Source organism: Leuresthes tenuis, unplaced genomic scaffold (assembly GCF_036924035.1).
Source record: "Leuresthes tenuis unplaced genomic scaffold, fLeuTen1.0.hap1 SCAF_7, whole genome shotgun sequence".
NCBI classification, from domain to species: domain Eukaryota; kingdom Metazoa; phylum Chordata; class Actinopteri; order Atheriniformes; family Atherinopsidae; genus Leuresthes; species Leuresthes tenuis.
In genome coordinates, this window is record NW_027325361.1 from 26170389 (window position 1) to 26192582 (window position 22194).

The following is a 22194-nucleotide window of genomic DNA, read 5'->3' on the forward strand; positions in this document are numbered from 1 at the left end:
TCTTGAATTGTTCTTTTATTATTCATGTTTAATTTCAGATTAATAATACATCATCCAAAACCACAAAACCCAGTCTCGGAACTTTCTAATTGCACAACTATGTCAGGATAAATCAATCTACTCTCTGCGTGTACAGACAGTATGTATGCTTGGTCGTATGCACAGATGATGTGCGTTGTGCCTTTTTTTCTCAACCGTGGGCACCGATGGACTGAGGTGTAGGCCTAGATTTGAGCCTCAGACTGCAACGTTCTGATTACTCACCCTCTCAAATCGATTGAGCCAAATTCTATTCATATTTGATATGCCTCAGGGCAGTGGAGTAATGGTTTAAAAAGAAAAAAGACATCCACCCGTGCCCTTGGAGGAAATCGGTCAGCTTAATGGCTTATTTAAAGAGTTTTGCTTGAGATTGCACTTGGTGAGCTTCTCTCAGAGGGGGAGCAATGTTTTGGAAGATAGAATTCCACGTACAAATTATTTATTTTGTAAGCTGCCGTTTAGCTGCTTAAACAAAGCTTTTAGGACTATTATCCATACTATGGTTACCTGCTGCGCTGCAGTGAGCCGTCACACCTCCTTTAAATAAGTCGTGGGAAAAACGTGTTAAAGGCACTTAATGGTTAACTCAGCTTTATTTCCGTTGGATGAAATCCCCTTGTGACCAGACTCTTTCATAGTTCACAGTTATCTTCTCTGATGCTTAGTAATTTCCTCTACTTTATCAACAGTTTGGAGTGCTTTTTTAAAAGTCTTTTAACTGGAACGTGGGGTTTTTACTTCACGTTGTGCCACAACAGCTCTGATAAATCCTGCTCTCAATGAGAATGCCTTTTCCTGTTCTCCTTTGGTCTGCTCAACTTGGGGTTTAAAATATTCAGTATTTTCGCAGGCCTGGATGTTGCATGATTTGGTGGGAGGTGAAGCATAAAAAGAAGAAAGGAAAAAAAATCCCTGTGAGTCAGTGATTTTAATCAATGTTGGGAGAGGAGGACTGACTGGTTGTTCTTTTTGTTTTTGCTGTGGCATCTGGAGTTATTAAGAAGAGCACATCCATGTAGGCCTGTAGGTCAGACATGTGATCTCACCAAACCAGTTCCATCAAAGTATTCTACCTTCATGTGGAGAGGAATCACGAAGAACATTATCTATATTTTTTAATTATTGTTATTATTATTGCAGTGGAAGCAGGATTTTATTGTTTGCCAGATAAAATCATTATGCTGAGCATTTATCACACAGAATCACAGCTGCCACACCATATGCCTTTTCTGCCTTTTTAACCCCCCAAAAGAAAAAAGAATGAGGGTAAAAGGTATTTGGTTAACGGTTAGATCTGTCCGATTGTTTTAGGTCCAAACACCTGCAGCCTGCAGTGGTCAAAACAAACAGCAGCCTCTGGGCAATCACAATCACGGCAGCAAGACGGTGAGACGTCCCTCCTTCAGATTCCATGAACCATCCACAAGCACTAAAGTGCACTTAAAATGATAATGATGATATTGATAATATTAACCGACACATTCGGGGAAGTTTCGCCGTAACTTTTTTATTGAGTGAAATTAAATAATGGAAGAGAACTAAATCATTTCACTTTTTTTTTTAATTTAAACTTTTTTTTTATTCAAACCGAAATCAACCCCAAATCCAAGTCTTCTTGGGAGAAAGACGTGTTTATTTTGTAAAAAATTATATATATATGCAAAATGGACGAAGGGAAGAAAAGAGCCGCGGGGGTGCGTTTGTTCAATCACACGATGTGAGCAGCTTGTTTTGCCCGCATCGCTGAAAATAAAACACCAACATTCTCTGGTGAAACGCAGATTTTTATCTGCTGCATCTATTGTCCACGGTACAGTTATTTCTAATCATGTTTATCATAAGATAACTGCCTTTTTTCTCTCCCTCCCTGACCATCCACAGCTTATCTCTGGTGTTCTGGGCCTTTCCAACATTGCGCAGAAGGATGATGTGGTTAGTGTTGCTGATGGATCATATCGTATTTTGATCCATAGACATTTTGAACGTTTTGAGGGCGAAATTGTCTTCGGAACAGTTTTTCTCCTTCTCTTCCAGAAAGAATAGGCCTATAAACAGCCTGTAGTCAGATTCCATAAGATGTTCTGTGCAGTGATTGTCGTTGGGTCTTTATTTCAGCCCGTGCTGCGTCTCTTTGTGTCTCCTCAGGTCCACTTTTCTTTGGAAACCTTTCCCGCAGAGGTCGCAGCCGAAAGGTTTGAATCCCGTGTGCTTCCTACTGTGTGTGATGAGGTTGGAACTCTGGCTGAACGCTTTGCCACACACCTGACATTTGTGCGGCTTTTCACCTGAAAAATAGAACGTTAAACTGAGGTTACTTTTTGTTTAATGTGAGATAAACTGCGTTTTCTATCCAAACGAAAGGAACAAATCGGTTCCCAACGAACAGCACTACCAGGTTAGGTCTGCCTTCCTCCTCTCTACGTACCTGTGTGGATAAAGGTGTGTTTCTTCATGTCTGACTTCTGGTGGAACCTTTTGCCGCAGTAGTGGCAGGGGTACGGCCGCGTGTCGGAATGAATGAGCAGGTGAGTCGACAGCGTGGACGAGCGCTTGAAACTTTTCCCGCATATTTTGCAGTCAAAACTCCTTTCCTGAAACGTGAGCAAGAGGTCGTTTGTGTCGTGATTTGGAGTCAGCTCAGCATCTAACCCCAACTGGAAGACGGGCTGACGGCAAGCTGCATTCAAAACTAAGTATGTGAGTTGCAGGGTGTGTGAAGTGTGTTAAGTTACCTGAGAGTGCACGGCTTTGTGTTGCTCCAGACTCACTGAGTGTCCGAAGGTTTTGCCGCAGATTTCACACGCGAAAGGCCTGGTGCCGCTGTGCGATCTGCGCACGTGGACTTCCAAACCGTGCGGAGTGGAAAACACCTGATGAACGAACAATAAAATTAGTTTGAAGCAAGATTTGGAAAATAAACAAGATCATGTAACTGGATAGTTGGCCAAAATCACATAGAAAGGTCAACCACAAAGCAGCTGTGAGAGTTTGGTTCGGCCTTACAAAGCTTAGCTTGTTTGGGCAGCTTCCTCACCTTACTGCACTTGACACACTTGTAGGCACCATTCAGGAGGCCAGAGCAGAGTAGGTCAGACTGGGTCTTCACGTCGTGAGTTTTTCCATGCAGGCCTTCCTCAGGAAACAACAGAGCGGCAGAGTGCCTCCTGTAATCCCCGTAAGACTCATATCCCAGAGCTCGGTCTGCAAACAGAGCCGGATAGGTGCTCCTGTCCCCGTAGATGGCCATCGGCGCCGGGCATCTGTCCAGCTCCCTGCGGGTATGGAGGCTCTGCTGCACCAGGGGCCTCAACCCCGGCCCCGGGTAGCTGCTCCAGGCGTACGGCCGAAATGGAATGTTGAAAGGCTGAGTCTCAGCCACCAGAGGAGAGAGGGATTTCTCTGAGTCAACTATAGGGTAACAGATGAAAATTTAATGAAACCAGCTATACGGCTGAATGGGAGCATTTCCAGAGCCCGACGGGGCCAGAGAGAGCTAATATAAGGAGTCATAAATGCCCTCCCAGAGAATTCCCAAATGATGATTGTTATGGAAACCAGAAATATGATTTAGAAATAAGAGGATACATTTAGAGGATACATTTATTATTATCATCAATCAATAATGGAAGATTGAAGTGTTTTCATGTTTTTTAATTTAGCAACAAGTAAATTCAGTGAACACAACAATCAGATCTTAAAAGAAGTTATCTAAGCTGTAGCTAATAAATGGCATCCACAGAATGCTAAAAAATAATGACTAGATTTCAGTCATCTTTTACACAATATTAGAATTTATAGACTAAGCAGTTGGTAGTATTTGGGAATTAAACCTTTGTTTCTTAACATCATTTTCTCATTGTCGCCTCATGAACTCTTTATCCTGTCTGCTGTTTCCGCCTCTAATGTGTCCATTCAATGTTCAACACGATCGGAGATGTCTCTGTGTGTCCGTACCAGGAGATGCAGAGGGGGATGGAGGCCTCCAAAAATCCTCGTATTCCGGGGAGCGACCACACAAACTGTTTGCGCAGCTCAGCGGAGATCTCGGTGTGAAGTCAGCAGCGTCGCCCGGGGGAGAGTCCGGGGAGAGACCGTACCCGTCCACCGACACGTCGGTGTCCTCCTCTGGGAGTTTATCTGCTTCTGAGGGGACCCACGGAGGACAGCATCTCACTCAGTAAGGTCACCGTCATGTTTTTAGAGAGTGCTCATTTATTTGGAAGCTCGAGATGGTCGCTGCTTCTAGTTATATGATGGTTGTATTTAGGGTCCCAAATGAAATGTAGAATAATTTCCTTATTTAAAAAATGAGTCTCTACATAAAAAAGGACCAATCTTGCTTATTTAATGGTGAAACAGTGGCGCAATAACAGACTAAAACAATACAAAATATGAAATTTTTTGTTATTTTACTTAGTTTCGTATTATATTTGCCACATTTTTCTTCCAATGTTCCAGTTATTTTAATCTCAGATTTCTGTTTTGTGTTTTTCGCGTTTTGAGGCCCTTTCAGAAAGCGGTACCTTTTTCTTTTTAGCCCTTTAAGCCGTAAAATCATGAAACAGCCCACACGCTCTGATGAAGTTTAGCTTTTTGATTCAGAGCTGATTCTTAAACGTTTTGCTACTTTGACTATAAAATGTTTGCAGTTATTGTGATCAAAATACAGATTTTAGTTTTTGGAAAGTTAGACCCTAAAGTGCAAACATGGTACACAGAGAACAACAACACAGCAGTAAAATGCATCACTTTACGTACCCAAGCATATGTGCGCCAGAATCGTGTCCAGCCTGCTGCAGTCATCCTCAAAACTTCGGGGCTGGTGGTAACTGTGAGCCTTCTTACTCTTCACCAAGAAGGAGCGGGGCATCTTTCAAGCGAGAGCGGAGAAATGACTGAGTTTAATCCAGCTGTTGAAAGGAGGAGTCCTGCCGCTCGCTCAGAGATTTGTTCCGAAATGCGGAGGAGATTTTGCTCTCGACTGCTTTTAACAGATTTTAACCTGACTACGGAGCATGCGCGCACGGTCCATCCCGTTTGCCAGGTGTTGCCCGGACAGGTGTCAGACAGCGCCACCATCCCCATCCCAGCTGACTGGGATGTAAAGAATAGCAGTGTTTTATTGCACGCTGCGGCGGCAGGTAGCCTATAAGGAGAGCAATTTGCAGTGGGGGCGACTTCTTGTCACGTCTCTTCAGCGAAAATTTACTCATCTCAGTACAACATGACGGAGTGTTTTACCTCTGTCCTATTTCTGTTACAGGAACGGCATCAGATGAATGAGCAGCTGATGACTGCATCTGAAAATAAAACTTTGACAATAAGTTACATTTTCTTTTCCAGAGCCCCCTCCTTCCTTAGTTTTAGTTTCTTAGTTTTGTCTGCGGAGGAGCTCTCGGCAATCTGGAGATAACAAGCTTTATCGGTGTCTTTCTCAATCTTTGATTGGGGGCAGGGTGAGAGGAAATACGGAGGCGCACCCCAAGGTGTCTTGCTGAGCGCTCAAAGGAGCACGTAGTGGTAAAATAAAGAGGTGGGGGGAAATCTGAATTCACTCCGCTCTCCTTTTTTCTAGATGTCAGTAACTTGTAATTGTCGGTAAATCCTGTAAAGTGCACCCGAATCGCTCATTGTGTCCTCCGGGCCACATGACCAAGTGTTTTGGAGCTTTGTTCCGGTCCGCTGGTCAGTTGACTGTTACTAGTCATTCGGCCTGCAGTGGCAGCTTCACGTTGCCCCAAAATGTTTCTGTTCAGCCAGGACTCGCATTAGAGCCATTTTGGTGTCATGACGCACCGAATCATGTAAATCACACGACATGCTCCTTTTATTCCCACCCTGAAGTAATGCTGAATATGTCATTCATTACCAGTTAGTGTGAATTTAATTCGTTTTTATCTACATTTGGCTCTCAGGCCATTTGCATGTATTTACTCTGAAAATTCAGTCTTGGACCAATAACTCATTGTGACACAAAGGGGGAGTTTTCCATCTACACCTTCACATTATATCAGCTGTTATACTTAAGATATAATAGTATTCCAGCAAAAAGGAAAGAAAAATATATAGCAGAGGGCTCACTCTCAGAACTCTTCACATATCTTTGACATATAGTGACGTGAACACAATAAGGCTCTATAGCCCAAAGGCAGTCAGTGCGTTTGTACTGGAAGTTACAGTAAGACCGTTATCAGCAAAAGGAAAGGAAATCAAAGGGCCACGTTTCCCGGCTCGATTAGAGTCGTCACGGCCGTGGCATCCGGACACCGTTTCGGTGAAGATATGAATCCCGAACTGATAAAAGCGTCATCAGCAGGAGTAGGCCCAGGTAGAACTTTCATTTAGTAAAAACTGACAACCGCAGCCCTCTGCCATGACAACAATCAAATACACACAACATAAATATAATAATAATAATAATAATAACCTATAAGCCTAAAGCTTAAATTTGTTTCAGGCTACTACTAACGCTTTTATTTATGCTATCTAAAAGTATGAATTAATGTGGCCGTTTAACATCGCAATTATCGATTTTTGTCATTTCAGCAGTTTAAACAGATTTCTTCTTTCTATGAAATTCACCTGTGGAGACACCAAATGATTTCTCCGTCCCACGCGGCGCAAAGCTCTGATTTCCTACCTCAGTTCAGCTCAGCAGGACGGACACATAGCCTAGAAATATCTGTTGTGGCCTCACACCCGTTTAGATAAATTACATTTTCATTGTACTTCTAAAGAAACTTTCCGGTTATTAAATAAATATTAAAAACCAGGTTAAATGACATAGTATAACAAGCGCGTGCGACAGCTTTAACCGACTCGAATAGATTTCTTAGTTTTGACATGACAAGATGATGACAAACTGGTTCTCGCTGAGTGTTAACACCATCTTCTGAATATCCGCAACTAAAATCTGAGCTCTCTGGCCATCACATGCCGTTACTACACCAGATTCAGAACTCTCCTTCATCAGCATTTAGTGATATACAGACCTGGATAATCTTTCGGTGCTCCGAATCGCTCTTAAAATGTGGTTTTCTGCATGAAATGATTAGTAGTTGAGGCTCTGAAAACCGCGAGAAATCACTTCCTGAAAGCAGTCAATCTTAGCAAGAATCTTCAGAGGAAGGCAGCTCTCACATGCACTATCCCACATGCGCTCACAGTCATCTGGCATTTCAGCCACACTACCATCATTAAAACAAAGACACCAGGCCCAACGTTTATCATACGTTTTATTGAGAACTCATCACACACATACACAAGCACACAACAATCTCATGTAGAGTGTGCCGACTGCTCCATAGTGTTACCATGTGTCTTTACTGCACTGCAGACTCACAATGTGCCATAATGTGTTCGTCTCCCATTAAACACAGTGTCTTCATCAACAAGATATTGTCAATATCAGCATCTCAAAGTCAGAATCCTGTCCATTTCCTGGACACGACAGCTGCATGCTGGAGGACTTCTGCTGACTTGGATTTCCAGGTCCGTGAAAGTGGAATGGAACTGGCTTCTGAATGAGCCTGATTCAGAACACAGTGCTTACTATGGTGACACTTTGCAGCTCCTGATGCGTCCTCAGATTGTGCACTTTTCTCGTGTCGTCTCGCTTTTATCCAAGTTCCCTCAAACTGTCATCCATTTACCTACAAACTTGTTTTACATCAAACATATGATGGACATTATTCATGCTCGGCTTGTCAGCAAATTTGCTCAAATGACTCCTTTCTTCTCATCATAGCTTCACTTCAGGGGAAGTCAGACATGCTTTCAGAGAACTCAGTACAAATGTGGCAGAAGATAAGACGTAAATCTGCTCCTTCCTGCACAAGCTGAAGGACTAAAAACAGTTTCTTAGTTTTTCTTAATTTATAACTTATATCCCTTTTTTCTCAATAGGTCAATATATCAAAGCATCTGATATGCAATAATACAAGTTTTCAAGTTCAAAAGAAATGTGGGGGAGGGGGCGACAAAATACATTTACATATCTACATGCATGCAGATGACACACTGACTGTGGTACAGCATGTGCTAAGGCCCAAAGTCATCAACTCATTGTTGGCTGGTAGAAACAGCTTTAAGACCAGGTTCAATACCAACCTAATCCAGACAACACGCACGCACGCACGCACGCACGCACGCACGCACGCACGCACGCACGCACGCACGCACGCACGCACGCACGCACGCACGCACACACGCACACACGCACACACACACACACACACACACACACACACACACACACACACACACACACACACACACACACACACACACACACACACACACACACACACACACACACACACACACACATTTCTGCCTCTGCATGATGGACACTTAGTAGTAACGGCATTGATACACTTCATATATTCATTTATAAAATGCTTTAAAAATATAAAAACAGGTTGGATGAAGTGTGTGATGTAGCATAAAATGTTTTATTGCACAGTCTCTCTCTGTGTTGTACCTGTCAGAGGGCTCAGAAAGACCCCTTTCCCCTCCACCCCCTCTTGTTGAGTTTTAAACACTCCACGTTATTTTATTCTCTGCTGAGCTCCAGACTGACCTCACTTTTGTCAGCCATAGCAAAAAAAAAAAAAAAACTACAAAAGAGAGGTAAACAAATAATCTAAATCGGTAAGTATGATTTGCATGATATGAAATGATAATGCAATTCCTTTTTTTGAAATTCAGAACTCCCGACCCAGACCTCTCCTTTTAAATGGCTGCTAGAAACATCAGCTCTTCCTCAGAGAGTGCCGACAGCCCCCGTTTGAGCTCTGACAGCCAGTGAGCGTGGCTCACACGGTGGTGGATTTGTGGCTGCTGCTCTGAGGCACAGAGAGCCGCAGGGCCTCCCCGTCGTCCTCCTCCTCCTCGCTGTCAGTGTCCCCAAGTTTGGGGTGCAGTTTGATACGTCTGCTGCTCCTCTGCTGGGAGTCCTGGAGGTTGGGGTCCTTGACTCCATCATCATCTGAAGACTGGTAAGACTCATTGGCGCCCATGTAGTGATTGACAATGTGGATCCCATCAAAAGTGGACTGAGTGCTCAATCCCCTCTGTCCTTTTAAGCAGCAAATCTGTGAAAGAAAGCATGATGAGTGTTACCTACTTAATGATGTCAACTGTCCAATAAAATGCTCACAACTGCATATTGATGGGTGCAACCTTGCTATAGGATTTGAAATTAGAGAGCGTGCAGTGTTTTGTCATTAATGAAACTGTGGCAGTCGATCTTTGTCAGCAAGATGATCAGATGGCTTTCACACGTCTAACATGCAGGAAGTAACTAAAACAAACAACATGTAGGAGAGATGATCTGAACCCATACTGCACACCAACAGTACACAAACTTAAACTGGATTTTTAATTTATTTCAACTACATCCCCACAGTATAATCTGTCAGGTGAATAGAATGGAGCTACACACAGCCACTTTCCTGACAAACAGAAGCACTCAGAACTGTCTCTAATACCAATAGTTATACAGCACAAAGTGGGCCAATGAGGTGAGGGTCAACACAGTTTCTGGTTTGAACTTTTGGACATCACATGACACTTCTGAAACAACTCACCTGGGTAGGCCTGCCATGCAACAGACAGACATGTAGGAAGAAATGCATTCAGAGGCCAGTTCAGAACACAGCATCCAATATGCAGCACAAAAACAATTCTGTGTTTACCTGCATCTGTGTAAAGTCAGCAGCCTGCCCTCTTACTGTTTTCATCTAACCAACATCTACAGTCAAAATTTCCTGCTACACGATGAAGGCTTTACTTGAAATTGTGAGGTGGGGGGAAGATGGCAGGACTTTCAGGTTTGTTCACTAGAGAAACTCGAGTTAACACGATTTCACGCAGGTCACTCTCCAGACACAGAGGAGAAGCAACATGAGGGGGGAAATTACTGAGTGCACAGCTTTTTTTTCATACCCCTGAAACTGGTCTTAAGGAGAAAAAAAAAGTCAGAAATTAAACAAGACTAAAGGTAAATGTCTGAGGTAAATGTCAGGTGAATTTATCACTGCCTTACTCAAATGTTAATGTACTTCAGCATGTTTATGCTCTGACTGTACGTCCTCTTTGCATCTTAGGTCTATGCTGTAAAAAGCTTAGTAAGCCGTCCTGTGTAAACAAGGGTAGGTTATGTTTGTGAAGGTATCTGCAAGAGGTGTGCAAAGGCATCTCCGCACAGGAAGTCTCTGGGTGTAGTTAACACTTCACTAATCTGTGAGCCAAAGTAAAATCTGAGGAAATATTGTGAAATGCTACATCAAAAAGGCAACTAAAAAATCTGAATCGCTACGAAAAAAAAAGCTGCAAACAGTTTAGCATGATTCGTTAGATCTGATGCTTTTTCTTTGTGGTCTCACCTCGTGTTTTAACTCCATTATCTGATCTTTGAGGTCACGGATGTACTGGCTTGAGTCTGTGTGGTTCAGCTGGCCTTGGACCTTTCCTTCTTCTTTCTGATGAGAGATGACACATTACTGTTAAATGGGTACAACACTTAGAGTTATTCTGAGGAAGATGAAGTGTTTTCACAATCAATGAAACCATCTGCAGAACATAGCTATCAAAATAAATGGCATAAAAAGCACACATTCAAACAGCAGGAGTTTGTGGAAATTGCAAATGTTGGTCTTGTAGTAGTGGCAGACAACTATACAGACAGGATAAGCAGAAGCGGAAGGCAGAGTACCCCCTCAGCTACAAACATAACATTACAAAGTGCCATGCTTGTGTGGTGGGTGACAGATGTGTGGGGAAACACAAAACAGTGTCATTTGTGCTTGATTTCCTCCTGGGGCCCAGGGGATGAGGCTGGTTGTTGGCTCCAACAGTTAAACAGCCCATGTGATGTTTACCTTCCTTAGTGAAGACATCTGCAGGTATTGGAGACAAACACATACTCTATTTGAAACCTCCATCATTCTCTACCAGTTTAACAGCAAGAGCAGCGGCAGGCGCACCGAGGAGTTCAAAACACACACTTAGGCAAAAAAGGAAGATGTGTGCACCACACATAGCAAGGGGAGGGGTGTTGAGGTAAAGAGGTGACACTGAGCTGTCACCGACTGGCCTACACCCCAAAATACAGATATGTTTTTTTTTGATTCCTGTGGTGAGGCGGGGTTGAAATTTGTGGGTCCCAGTAGGCTTTTTTTAAATAAGGAGAGGTCTAAAACAAGTGAGATTATTCCAAGAATCAGTTGTTTTTGAGGTTTAGCAGCTCCAAAACACTGTAACGAAAAATGCAGGCAGTTAATAAGACTTCCTCATGTTCAGCTGTGTGAATCACCAGGTGTCAGGCTGTGGCCAGGGACGTCAAACGTCTCACAGAAATGTGCTCCTCGTGTCCCTCCACTCCCAGACTACTGCTTTGTTTAGTTCTAAAAGCAGCGCCGTGCAAGGGGAACATTTTCCGCCTTAAAAAGTCAGCTTTTTCTGAATGAATATATGTTTAATTTGTTTACTGCACTGACAACATAGAGCAGAGTATCTGCCAATTTGGCAAAACTTTCTCTTGTAGTCTTTGCTTTCTGAGCAAGTGCACGCAGTCACAACTCCGGTAAGAATTTGACATGAAATGCATTAGAATTGACATTTAATCGAACACAGTCAGCATATTTGAAAGATTTTGACATTTTTATAAACATCTCCATTGTTGTGGCAACAGCGTTTGGGTTATTCAGAAGCTGCAATGATGTCAGTGAGGTGGTGTGAAAATTCCCAGCTGTGGTGTGAAAATGCATGATTCATTTTTCACAATAACCAAATTGTCAGTTGAAGCTATCAATTCACTGCATCTTGGTGAAAAATAGATGTGATCAAAAATATATCAATTAGAATGATGAGACAGACACAATTTCCACATAAGTATGATAAGTGCCGGTTAAACATCACAAACGTTTGGGTTTTTTCTTAAAAGGCTGCAACATTTAGCACAAATCTCTGAGCATGTCATAGAAACCTCAAAATAAACCATGCATGTCACCTTTGGTAGTCTCAGCTACAAAATGAGAAACCACTTCCTACCATGCCAAGAGACAGTGAGTCTGTGGCGTTTTATAAGAGGCCATAGCTGTGATACTGAAAGAGTCCTACACATAAACCTTTCTAGACATCATAGTTTCAGTGACATTGTTTTCCTTCATCACTAAGAGGTTGTCATCTTCGTTTTGCCCTGTGCTAATGAAATCTCTGCAGGACTATCTGGGCAGATGTTTAAATGCATGATGTGCGTACTACATAAACAACGGCTCTGACATTTATCTGGTCACAGCCTGTAAACCATCAGCGCAGCGCATCACTCTCTGAAGAGAAAACTAAATAACTTTTTTTTTTCTTTTTTTTATTGAACCCCCCCCCCAAAGTTATAGAGGAGGTAACCAAACCACAGACCGAGAAGCCAAAACTTGCACAGTGATTTAAAACCCTGCCCATGAAAAACAAAATGTTTAGTGTGAGTGAGAGTAAAGTGTAAATAATGTGAAAGGCTTCTGCATGTTTTACTGACATACTCAACTTAGAGTTAATCATGCAGGTTCTGAAAACTATGAGGGTGGTAGTTCATTTTTGTGCTGCATGTTTTTGCTCTATCACTTAGTAACCACACCTCAGACCACATTGTGATTGTGTGTGCGCCTGTGAAGGAGAGGTGGAGGATTTTTTATTTTTTTTTGTTGGTGTCATACTTATAAATAGCTTGGGCCTCTAGTATAGACCCTCTGAAACACCTTAAAGTCAGAGTCAAAGCTATAACTGTGCTTTAAAAAGTCTTGTCACAACAATCTCTAACTTGGCTTAACCAAAGTGATGGTTTGACACTTGATTAAAGCAAGTGATGTTCCCTGTATGAGTTTTCATGTACTGTCACTTTTTGATTGGCAAAAATTTTTAATAAACTAAGTCCAAAAGACTTGGAGCCGTGAACACTTTCTAAAATTTGTCAGCTGATAACCGTCAAGAGTTCATTAGTTCTCTGAATCTTAGCTCCTCTAAGCAGCTGATAGCAAATGTGACATGAAGCTATCTGATGCCTATAGAACAAGGCAAAGTCATAGAAAGAAAGTTAAGGTTTGCTGTAGCCACCGTCTGACATGTGATTGTAGAAATACCAGTTCAAAAGAAACTCGCAGATGAAACCGGGAATAAATAATCAAACAAAACCAACACATGAGGCAGAAGAGCTACAGGAAGCTTTGTCCGATGCAGGCGTGCCGATGCAAAACCACTGTGCAACACTGATGCACAAACAGACTCTACACTGAGAAGCCATCAGAAGGAAACCTTATCAGCTGCTTTGTCACAAAAATTGACACTAGATGTACACAAATCAAAAGCTGGATGAGGGGTTTAAAAAGTGAGAGATCAGATTAGAGTTAAGTGGAGTTCTTTGACCACAATCTGAGAACTGTATGTAGGTCTTAAATGAAAAGACTTGAAGCTAAAAACAGGCTCACTTCTATAACAAAAGAAAACCTCAATATCAGCTATGAAAATAAATGTGTATGTAAACATCTGAACTTCTATGGAGAGAGCTTACAGATGCAAGCACAAGCCAACAAATATCACACTTTTAAACAATCTAAAAAGAAGAAATGCTCTTAGATAAACTTTATAAAAAAAGACTACGAAACTCCACCACAAAACACTTTGTAACAGCTTTTGTAACAGTTTCTGCACAGGTTTTGCTTGAGTTTTAATTGTGAAATCATCTCGGGACTTGCCAAAACAGAGGATCAACACACGATTTCTAACAAGCTTTGAGACATTTTAGGCTGATTGTTTGGTGACTCACAAGTGCTCTCATAGCACATTCAAAACCAAAAATGCTCAAAACAGGTGCCACTGATAATAAATTGCCTAATTGGATTAAAGGACAAAAATGAAAAGGGGAATTCAGAGCGCTCTTACACGGCCGAGGCTGATATATCAAATCAACCCCGATGTGACAGGACTTGAAAATGGCTGATCACTCAAGACTGATAATCTTTGAACAGCTTGAAAGTCATACAAAGCAATATAACAGTCTGCAAAATACTAAATAAATGTAACTGTGGCTACTGGATGGGAGGTACTATTACTGTACTGGACTCAGCTTCTGGGATTTATGTTCTTTGATCATCAGTTTGCAGAGACATATTCCACTGACTAGAGATAATCACTCAGCAAGCTTACAAAGTTATAAAAAAATCATGAATAATTCCAAAATACTGACACATAACTGTCTGTATGTGGGTTCAGTGCCAAGCCATTGTGGCAGACACTTACTCATTTGAGACGAAAAAAAAGAAAGTCTCTTGCTTGTTTAAAAGCATTCATGTATCAAACCTGTTCACTAAAGTTTCACAAAAAAGGTCATGTGACACATGAAATGAGAGTATTTCTAACAACATATTCAAAGATTGGGAACAACACCGAAATAAATTAAGAACCTTTCACTGGCTCTAATCAAGTCTTAATTTAGAACAACCCACCTTAAGCAAGGACTCACATGTTCACACAGTGAACACAGTGTGTCTGATGCCACACCCAGCGCTAATCAAGTGTTGAGCAAACAAACAAGCTTGATTTGTAACAATTTGGGTTTTTAGATCACTGTCTGTGTTGACAGTTGTCACTAAAATAATAGGCCTGTATTTCTGTATTTGCTGTGGTCAGCCTTGTTTTTATGCAGCATTTCACATTTGTCTTGGGGAAAATACTGTCTTCTTCATCTTTTGTTAGCTGAAACTTGTCCGTTCAGTGGATCAGTTAAGCTGCTTTTATCTTAAGTGCCTGTATAAAAATAAAAGTGAAAAACACCACATTTTAAAAACAATAAATTGGTTATCAAATAAAATAAAGCCACACTGTTTGCAGAGCAGGATATCACAGATTCACACTGGGCTGAAAATAGTATTACTAAATAAACAACAGTTAACAACTTGACAGAAATCATCAGCTGATGTACCTCATCAGAGGTTAAATCAAACCCTCCTCAAGTCTTACAGAAGAAACCTGTGGTTTAACCAAATATGACTGACGATTGCCTCTTTGGAAAAGCAAGCAAACAACATCAACTGAAATCAGATTCAGATCATTCTATTGAAACTGTCTGATAAACGAAATCCAACATCCAACATATTTTTACCCACCATGCCCCTCCTTTTTTTTCAATCTGTAATCTCAAGAAACCATTACTGGTCGAACTTCAGCTGATACGTCCATGTAATAACCTTTAGAAATAAATAAGAACTTTGTATCTTATTAATGAAATTAACTGCTTTGCCAATAGCACACTTTGCTGTCAGTAACATTTCCCTTTGTAGCACAAAAAAAAAAAAAGAAGTGCAAATATGTGTGTTGTGGTTTGTGAAGGAGTTAAGGAAATCCAACACTCAATGCGGAGGCAGGCGTGTGAGTCGGGACTTTACCTGAATCTCCAGCTCAGAGATCTGCTGCTGGAGCTCAGCCATAGCAGCAATGTTGTCAGCTTCCCGCAGCCTCACTGCCATCACCTCTTCCTTGCTCTATAGAAAACAAACCAAAGATCAAGTTTTACATTTTTCAAGTTAATGCTAACTTTGACTTCTTGCTTTCTTTTTTTTTTTTTTTTTAAGTCCTGGGGTTAGACTTCAAAGATTATGCCACAAAAGAGAGCTGTAGTGGTTTGCCCTTTCAGTAGCAGTGCTGAGTGGTGCAGATCAGCAGCAGAGTTTGTACCTTGCATTCAATCTCAGCTTGTCTGCGCTTGATTTCTTGCAGCTGTACATGCAGATCTTTGTTCTGCACTGTCAGAGTTTGCACACGTTCCTGCAGAGAGCGACTCTCCTGCTCTGCTCGACGCAGCTGGTTACTGTGAATCTGATTCTGAAGGAGCCAAGAGGCACACAGGAAAAAACAAATAAGCGATAAATGCAGTCCACAAGAGACAGAACGTCTGGGTGGTGAGGATGCATCTTCTGGGTTGTATGGAACAGATACATGCTGCCCTCTAAAGGTGACTGTTTGACATTACATGTACAGAATACTCTTCTTTTATTACACATCCTGTACGTCCACCTTATTTACAAATGTGCCTATTCTATACAACACCTTTAATCACATATGATAAACTATATAACAGGATATAATTTAAGTAGAAACTGAAAGTATAGAACAAGGAAAAGGATAAAATGCATGTTGTTAAGAGTGATTTGAGCTCTGACTTGTGTCTCCAGCTCCAGCATCCTCTGCCGTGTCTCTCTCAGCTCTGCCTGGGCCTCAGCTTCACGCAATCTCACACTCATCAGTTCATCCTGCAACTCACTCAAGGTGTTCTTTTTCGGGCTCTCTTTCCAGCGACCAGCAGTGCGTGCCAGGTGGCGCTGAGGAGACGGTTCACAGTTATTTCTTTTTACTATCACTTCGTAAACAACAGAAATCTTGACTTTTTCCCTATTGAGTGTCAGAGCTCTGGAGCAAAAAGTGTGCATACAACATCTACATTCTGCATCTGCAGCTATTCCATAGTTTTGGTTTAGATCAGCCATTTGGTTTCAGACATTTAGTTCAATATTGGGCTTAATGTTGGTGCTCACCTGCCAGTGTTCTTCCAGATCTCTGACCTGCTGCCTCAACTCTTTCAATCCAGTCAGAGCCTCCACCTCTCTCAGCTTCACCCCAATAAGCTCTTCTTGGAGTCGCACCACATTAGTGTCATCTGGTAGTGATGAGTTCCTCTAAAGAAGATGGGCAAGAAAGATATGGAATGATGGGGTACCGCCAGATCATGACTATTATTATTGTGTGCTGGTTATGTTCCAGAGCGTACCGCACCAGAACGTGTGCAGCAACTTACCTTCTCTATATCAAGGACCTTTTCTTGCATTTCCTTGAGGGCGCACTGCGACTCTGCCTCCTTCAGCCGGGCCTGCACGAGCTCCCTCTCCAGCTGCATGACAGACTCCTCAGAGAATCGAGGGGGTCCCTTCTGCAATCAAAATAAGTGACAGTGAGCAGAGACAGCATAGCATTGCAGCAAAACATACATACCTGTATGTCTTTACTTCTAACAAAATGTTCGTAATGTAAAAATAATACCAATCTGTTAAACCGTCTCAGCTAATTCCATCTATACTCTAAATACCTCTTTACATCCACCATTTACCCTTTCACATAAATAATTCATGAGCACTTGCTGTTAAACAAGACAGCAAATTATGTAAAACATGGTAATGCCTACACATTATCATCTGGAATCCAACCATCAATAATTGATAATATGAAGTCATCTGATATGCACAGAGAGGATTCTGTGAACGGCGGGCCAAGTGTGATATCTACCAGCTGGTGAAACAGCTGCTGACAAATTTATGGATGCATTTCTGAGAATGCTGGAGACTGTAAACGGTGGCAGAATTGTGTAGCACCCTGTGTCCCAATTTGAATTCATGCATGTCAAAACAGATTATTACCCACAACCAATGTGCAAAGTGAGAAGAAAAAAAGCTCTGCTCGGCTACAGCTTGGGTTTTGTTGCTAGGGATTCATGTGCCAACTCGGTATAAGGAGGCAGATAACCTTGACGCATCCAAACTCTAAAGGCCAATTTAAGGTTTCAGCATCAGTGGACTTTTGTACTATTAGTTAGGTTGTATTGAGGAGTGAAAATGGTAAGGTCAGAGACATCAAGACAAGAAATTCTGGTAATAGAAAATAAAGAAAAGATTACAAAATATCTTTAATCCTTGCAAACCTAATTTTTTATGAATGAATGATGTGTGCAAAATGGTTAATCTCTTTCTCTTTAAAACAACAGTTTTTGTTTTCCTGGCAGTTGCTGTGTTTGTAGTTTCTACAGTCCACACTATGACATGACAAACATTCTGTTACTGCACAGTGAGTACAGGATAATAAGCACATACAGTAATATGTGCTGACCCTTCTGCACATAAAAATCATGACCCTCGTGCATAAACACCGGCCCAGGTATCAATTTTAACAAACTGCATGATCTCAAAATAATAAGTCTGACATTTTAAGCACTGCACCTCACAAATTTGGGAAGTATTTCCACAAGGATCCTGTTATACATTCAGCAGGATCAGAGCCAGTGTATCCTGCCAGCAAGGAATTCTACTGCCCTCCTTACCGCTTGTGTTTGCTGCTGATGCTGAAGCTGCTTGATGGTTTTCTTGGCCTGCTCCAGCTGAGCACTGGCCTCCTCGCTCTGTTGTTTGACTGTGGCCAGCTCCCGCTTGACCAGGTAGTTTTCCTCTGCCTCTTGAGCTCGAGTCACTTGTCCCTTTGGACATAAGCAACCGAGGAGTAGTGGAGTGAGCACGACAAGAAGTGAAACGAAAAGGCGGAATGATGGGGCAAATCAGAGAAGAAGTGGGAATGGGGGTTTCTAACATGACATGCTTGTTTCAACTCTTAGCATCCAGTGATTGATAGTAATTATTTAGCTTGCTTCAGCACTATTTGTGATTCTCATATTCTGTCACACATACCATAATGTGACCTTCCATGCACTTATTTAACAATGTAATTGGCATCATAATTTGTATTTTGCTGTATTAATTCGATTCAGAATCATTACTTTCCATCATTGTGCTCATCATAAGCATGCAATGCAAAAGAGAAAGAGGGGAAGGAAAAGGGAGGCTGCAAAATAAAGTAAAGAGAAAATGAGGAATGTACCTGAATCAATCTATCTGCCAAGGAAGCACTTTCCTACAAAACAGAAATATCAACAGAGACAGCAGAGAGAGACAATCCAGAGGAAAGTTAAAAGCACACATAGAACAACTGATTGTTTAAAAGAAGAACTGCAATGTTCGTTTTTTCCTCCACAAACTGTTTTTGACTGACTTCCCAACGTTCATATTTAGAGGTTGAAAAGGAACATTGCATGCAAAAGTGGTGGAAAGGTAGTGACAAAGTGAAGAAAATAGCAGTGCTGATAACACGCACAGGTTTGAGACAGGAGGACAACCCTGGTTAAAGGTGAGCACCAAGAACGCTACAAAAACAGCATGTAAAGAGCTACAGCAAGTATTTAACTGAGCAGACACGCTGGGCTTCGAAGAGCTTCCTCCAAGCTTTTGAACAACTTTCAGTTAGTGGAGAGTCAAATAGGTCCTAGAAGTTATGTGACAGAGATGCACCCAAGAGCAGCAGGCTCGTACTAAATAACTAACGTTTTTAGACAACGTGTAGTGTAGCTACACCCTGCAGGAACACGCAGCGCAGCCGACACCTTCTCTGTCCACGGCAGACATCATGCATGGTGCTTTACCTGCCAGTAATAGTTCGCGTCAGAGACACAATGCGGTGCAGAACAACACAAACAGTGCGCCCTGGCATGCAGTGCTTTGAGTCAGCTTCAAGCATCAAGCAGCTTCATTCAAACAGTCTCTGTTTCGTTAGTGACAACAGGTCAATTTGAAAGTAAATGAGCCACAGACAGTCACCATGGCAACATGAAGTTCAAACGAGCAATGTTTCTGACCTGAACTACAAATCAGAAAACTCAATATACAAGTCAAGCTTTCATGTTGTGAAAATGGGCAACTTTCATCAAACACAGGCCAGTTAATGAAAGACAAGACTCCATCATTAGGAGAGATGTATGGCGTATGGACGTTTGTAGGTGAATGGATTAAGGCGAAGTTAAAGAGCAGATTAAGCATATAATTTGTCTGGCGACAGAGCACCAGTGACAAACACCAATGCACTCACTTTTTCTAGGGTGTCTATCCTCTGCTTCAGAAGGCGATTCTCTGTTCGCAACCTCTGAAACAAGCATTTACAAAACAAATTAGACAGGGCAGCCACAAAGTGCACATGTTGAAGCATTTGAGACAAACTTAAAACACGCACACACCTTTATCTCCACCTGTTCTTCCATCTCTTTTGTTTTGATTGTAGTGTATTCTTTCTCGAGTCTTAAAAAAAAAAAAAAAAAAAAAAAAACATAACAAGGATTAAAAAACTGAAGCCCCTAATAGCAGAACATTTTGTTAATATCATGAATCAGAGAACTTTGGGAGTTTAAGTTAAGTAAAAAAGTATTTAAAACAATAATATTTAAGATTATACACGTAGAAGGAGAATAACAACTTGTAACGTGGCAGTTGTGCTTACTTTTTCATCTTTTTGGCGTTATATTTAACTTGATACGCAAGCTGGATGACCTTATCTGGTCCACTGTCCAACTGATGTGGGATGACCTTCTGAAAGTGCTGAAGCAGAGGAAAGAAAACAGAGGCAGGAGAAGTGTCACACAACTACATAACCCGCTGTTTAGTCGTTAGGTGTTTCTCTGACCTCAAAGCACTACATTCAGCACGAGGTAGGAGCTGGCAGAATTGTCTATCAATTAACTGGGTGTGGTGGAGGTTCCTCCCTTGAGGGTTCAGTGAATTTATGATAATCTGAGCCATCTGAGTGTTGAGTTCTGTTAGGTTATGGGGATATACCTGTAACATGCCCTCCATGTCGAGCTGGATGAGTTCAGTCTGGTTCATCTGAAGGATGGCCAGCCCCACACGGAAAACAATCTCTAAACCCTGAAAACAGAGAGACCACCGAAAATTAGAGAAGGAGTTTATGCTAAGTTTAGTGTACATTTAAGAAAAAAAATAAGAGAAATAATCATAAAAAATTAGCCCAGTGATAAAACACCTTGCACATTCCTTTTATGCATGGACTGTAATGTCTGATTTCCCCAACAGGTGGCACTATTGGATTATCTTTTCTCCGACAATTAACTGTATTTTTAGCATTTCTTTTATATAAGTAACTAACCTACAGTGCAAACATACAATGCAAGCTCATTTAATAGAAAGACAGATATGCAAAAAAAAAAAAAATCATTCTTGATGAATGAGCAAAATTAAGCTGACAGAATTTCTTATTCAAAGCAGGAAATGGCTCCTCAGAAAAGCTTTAACTGACCTCGCACATAAAGATATCGAAGATCCTTGTAGCGACGGGCAAAGGAAAAGAAGTAAGGAAAATGGTCAGGAACCATGAGGAGGCATACATGGAGGTATGAAAGCTCTGAGCCTGGAAATGCATATGCAGCTCTGGGAGTTGCTCCTGTGGGGTGAGAAAAATCATACAGATTCAAATAATTCCTGTAACACAAGAGTAACTCACAAAGTGTTATCGCTTCATCTGGACACTCAGTATGACATGTTTACCTGGATCATGCACTCAAACTGGTACATGCAAAGTCCCAGCTCAGCCATACTGGGTTTGAAGAGTTCTCGTAATCTGTAGTCTTGCATCAGCTTCACAAACACACAGAATGCCTCTTCTTCTGGCATCTAAAAAAAAGACCCACAATTGATCAAACCTTAACATCTGAGTGTTGTTCTTACAACACTTAGAGCTTAGAGCTGATGGATTGCAGAGAACTTGCATGCAAGTGGGGGTGAGTAGCATTATTACCTGCATGAGCAGCAAACCGACAATGAATGCACTTCCCTGACAATAGCCAACCTCACGGTCCACCAGAGAATATGCCTGAAATAAGAGAGCTCAGCTTTAGATGTAACTCACCAAAGTTGAAGAGCACAAGGTTTTCTGAGGGTCAAGTATGGATTTACACAGCTTGACTTACATTTTTGTAGCTTCAAAATGTTTCATGTCAAAACTCAGTTTCTGTCATTTGAACACATGACTACCAGTTCATCAGCAAACCAACAAGTTCTTCAGATGCAAAAGGAGATATACCTTCATGACATTAAACAGCACTTCCTGGCCCAAGCTATCCTTCTCTTTGAAGAAGTCGTGTTCAGGATAAGTGCGAGCAATGTCTCTGCGAATCAGCTTCTCGCATGGCGATGTCATCTTCAGAAGTTCAGAGTACTGATCCTTGATGGGCATATTCTGGGCATTACACAACAGCTGCCAGACAATCGCCCGAAAGTGATGAGGAATCCCTTTTCTGACGAGATCCTGTGGAGAAACAACAGATACTTTTTCTAAAGGGCTTCTACACTGTATTGGCGTGGGAGGAAGGTGTTTACATTTTCATGTAACTCTCAGCCATTATCATAATAATGTACAATAAAATAAGTTCAGTTTTGGACATCCGACATCTTTAGCAGATAATAGCATGAAGTTAAACAAGCCCTTGTAGTAATCTGACTTTCA

The 22194-nt window shown here is 41.6% G+C and overlaps 2 protein-coding genes across 8 annotated transcripts in view; both read right to left on the minus strand.

Annotated features, from left to right (window-relative positions):
* Positions 1-1673: 1673 nt before the first annotated feature.
* gfi1ab (growth factor independent 1A transcription repressor b) lies at positions 1674-5116 on the minus strand. The gene is made up of 6 exons (XM_072390177.1): positions 4801-5116; positions 3997-4185; positions 3077-3450; positions 2775-2912; positions 2468-2633; positions 1674-2327 (listed from the first exon to the last, which is right to left on the minus strand). Exons 1-6 carry the CDS (start codon positions 4910-4912, stop codon positions 2149-2151), a joined length of 1158 nt encoding a protein of 385 aa, XP_072246278.1. The 5' UTR covers positions 4913-5116; the 3' UTR covers positions 1674-2148.
* A 2143-nt stretch (positions 5117-7259) lies between these two features.
* Positions 7260-22194, minus strand: part of evi5b (ecotropic viral integration site 5b) — a 37321-nt gene continuing 22386 nt past the window's right edge. For 4 of the 7 annotated variants that reach the window (XM_072390169.1, XM_072390168.1, XM_072390170.1 and 1 more), the window contains 17 exons: positions 21772-21996; positions 21487-21561; positions 21237-21362; positions 20989-21132; positions 20511-20600; positions 20176-20273; positions 19916-19976; positions 19771-19824; positions 18730-18762; positions 18179-18331; positions 16886-17017; positions 16626-16766; positions 16254-16412; positions 15769-15915; positions 15480-15575; positions 10431-10526; positions 7260-9137 (listed from right to left, as the gene is read on the minus strand). In XM_072390169.1, coding sequence (XP_072246270.1) covers positions 8859-9137; positions 10431-10526; positions 15480-15575; positions 15769-15915; positions 16254-16412; positions 16626-16766; positions 16886-17017; positions 18179-18331; positions 18730-18762; positions 19771-19824; positions 19916-19976; positions 20176-20273; positions 20511-20600; positions 20989-21132; positions 21237-21362; positions 21487-21561; positions 21772-21996 — 2109 coding nt within the window. In that variant the 3' untranslated portion in view covers positions 7260-8858. The remainder of the gene's footprint in view (positions 9138-10430; positions 10527-15479; positions 15576-15768; positions 15916-16253; positions 16413-16625; positions 16767-16885; positions 17018-18178; positions 18332-18729; positions 18763-19770; positions 19825-19915; positions 19977-20175; positions 20274-20510; positions 20601-20988; positions 21133-21236; positions 21363-21486; positions 21562-21771; positions 21997-22194) is intronic. The other 3 variants (XM_072390172.1, XM_072390171.1, XM_072390174.1) reach the window with 3 other exon arrangements.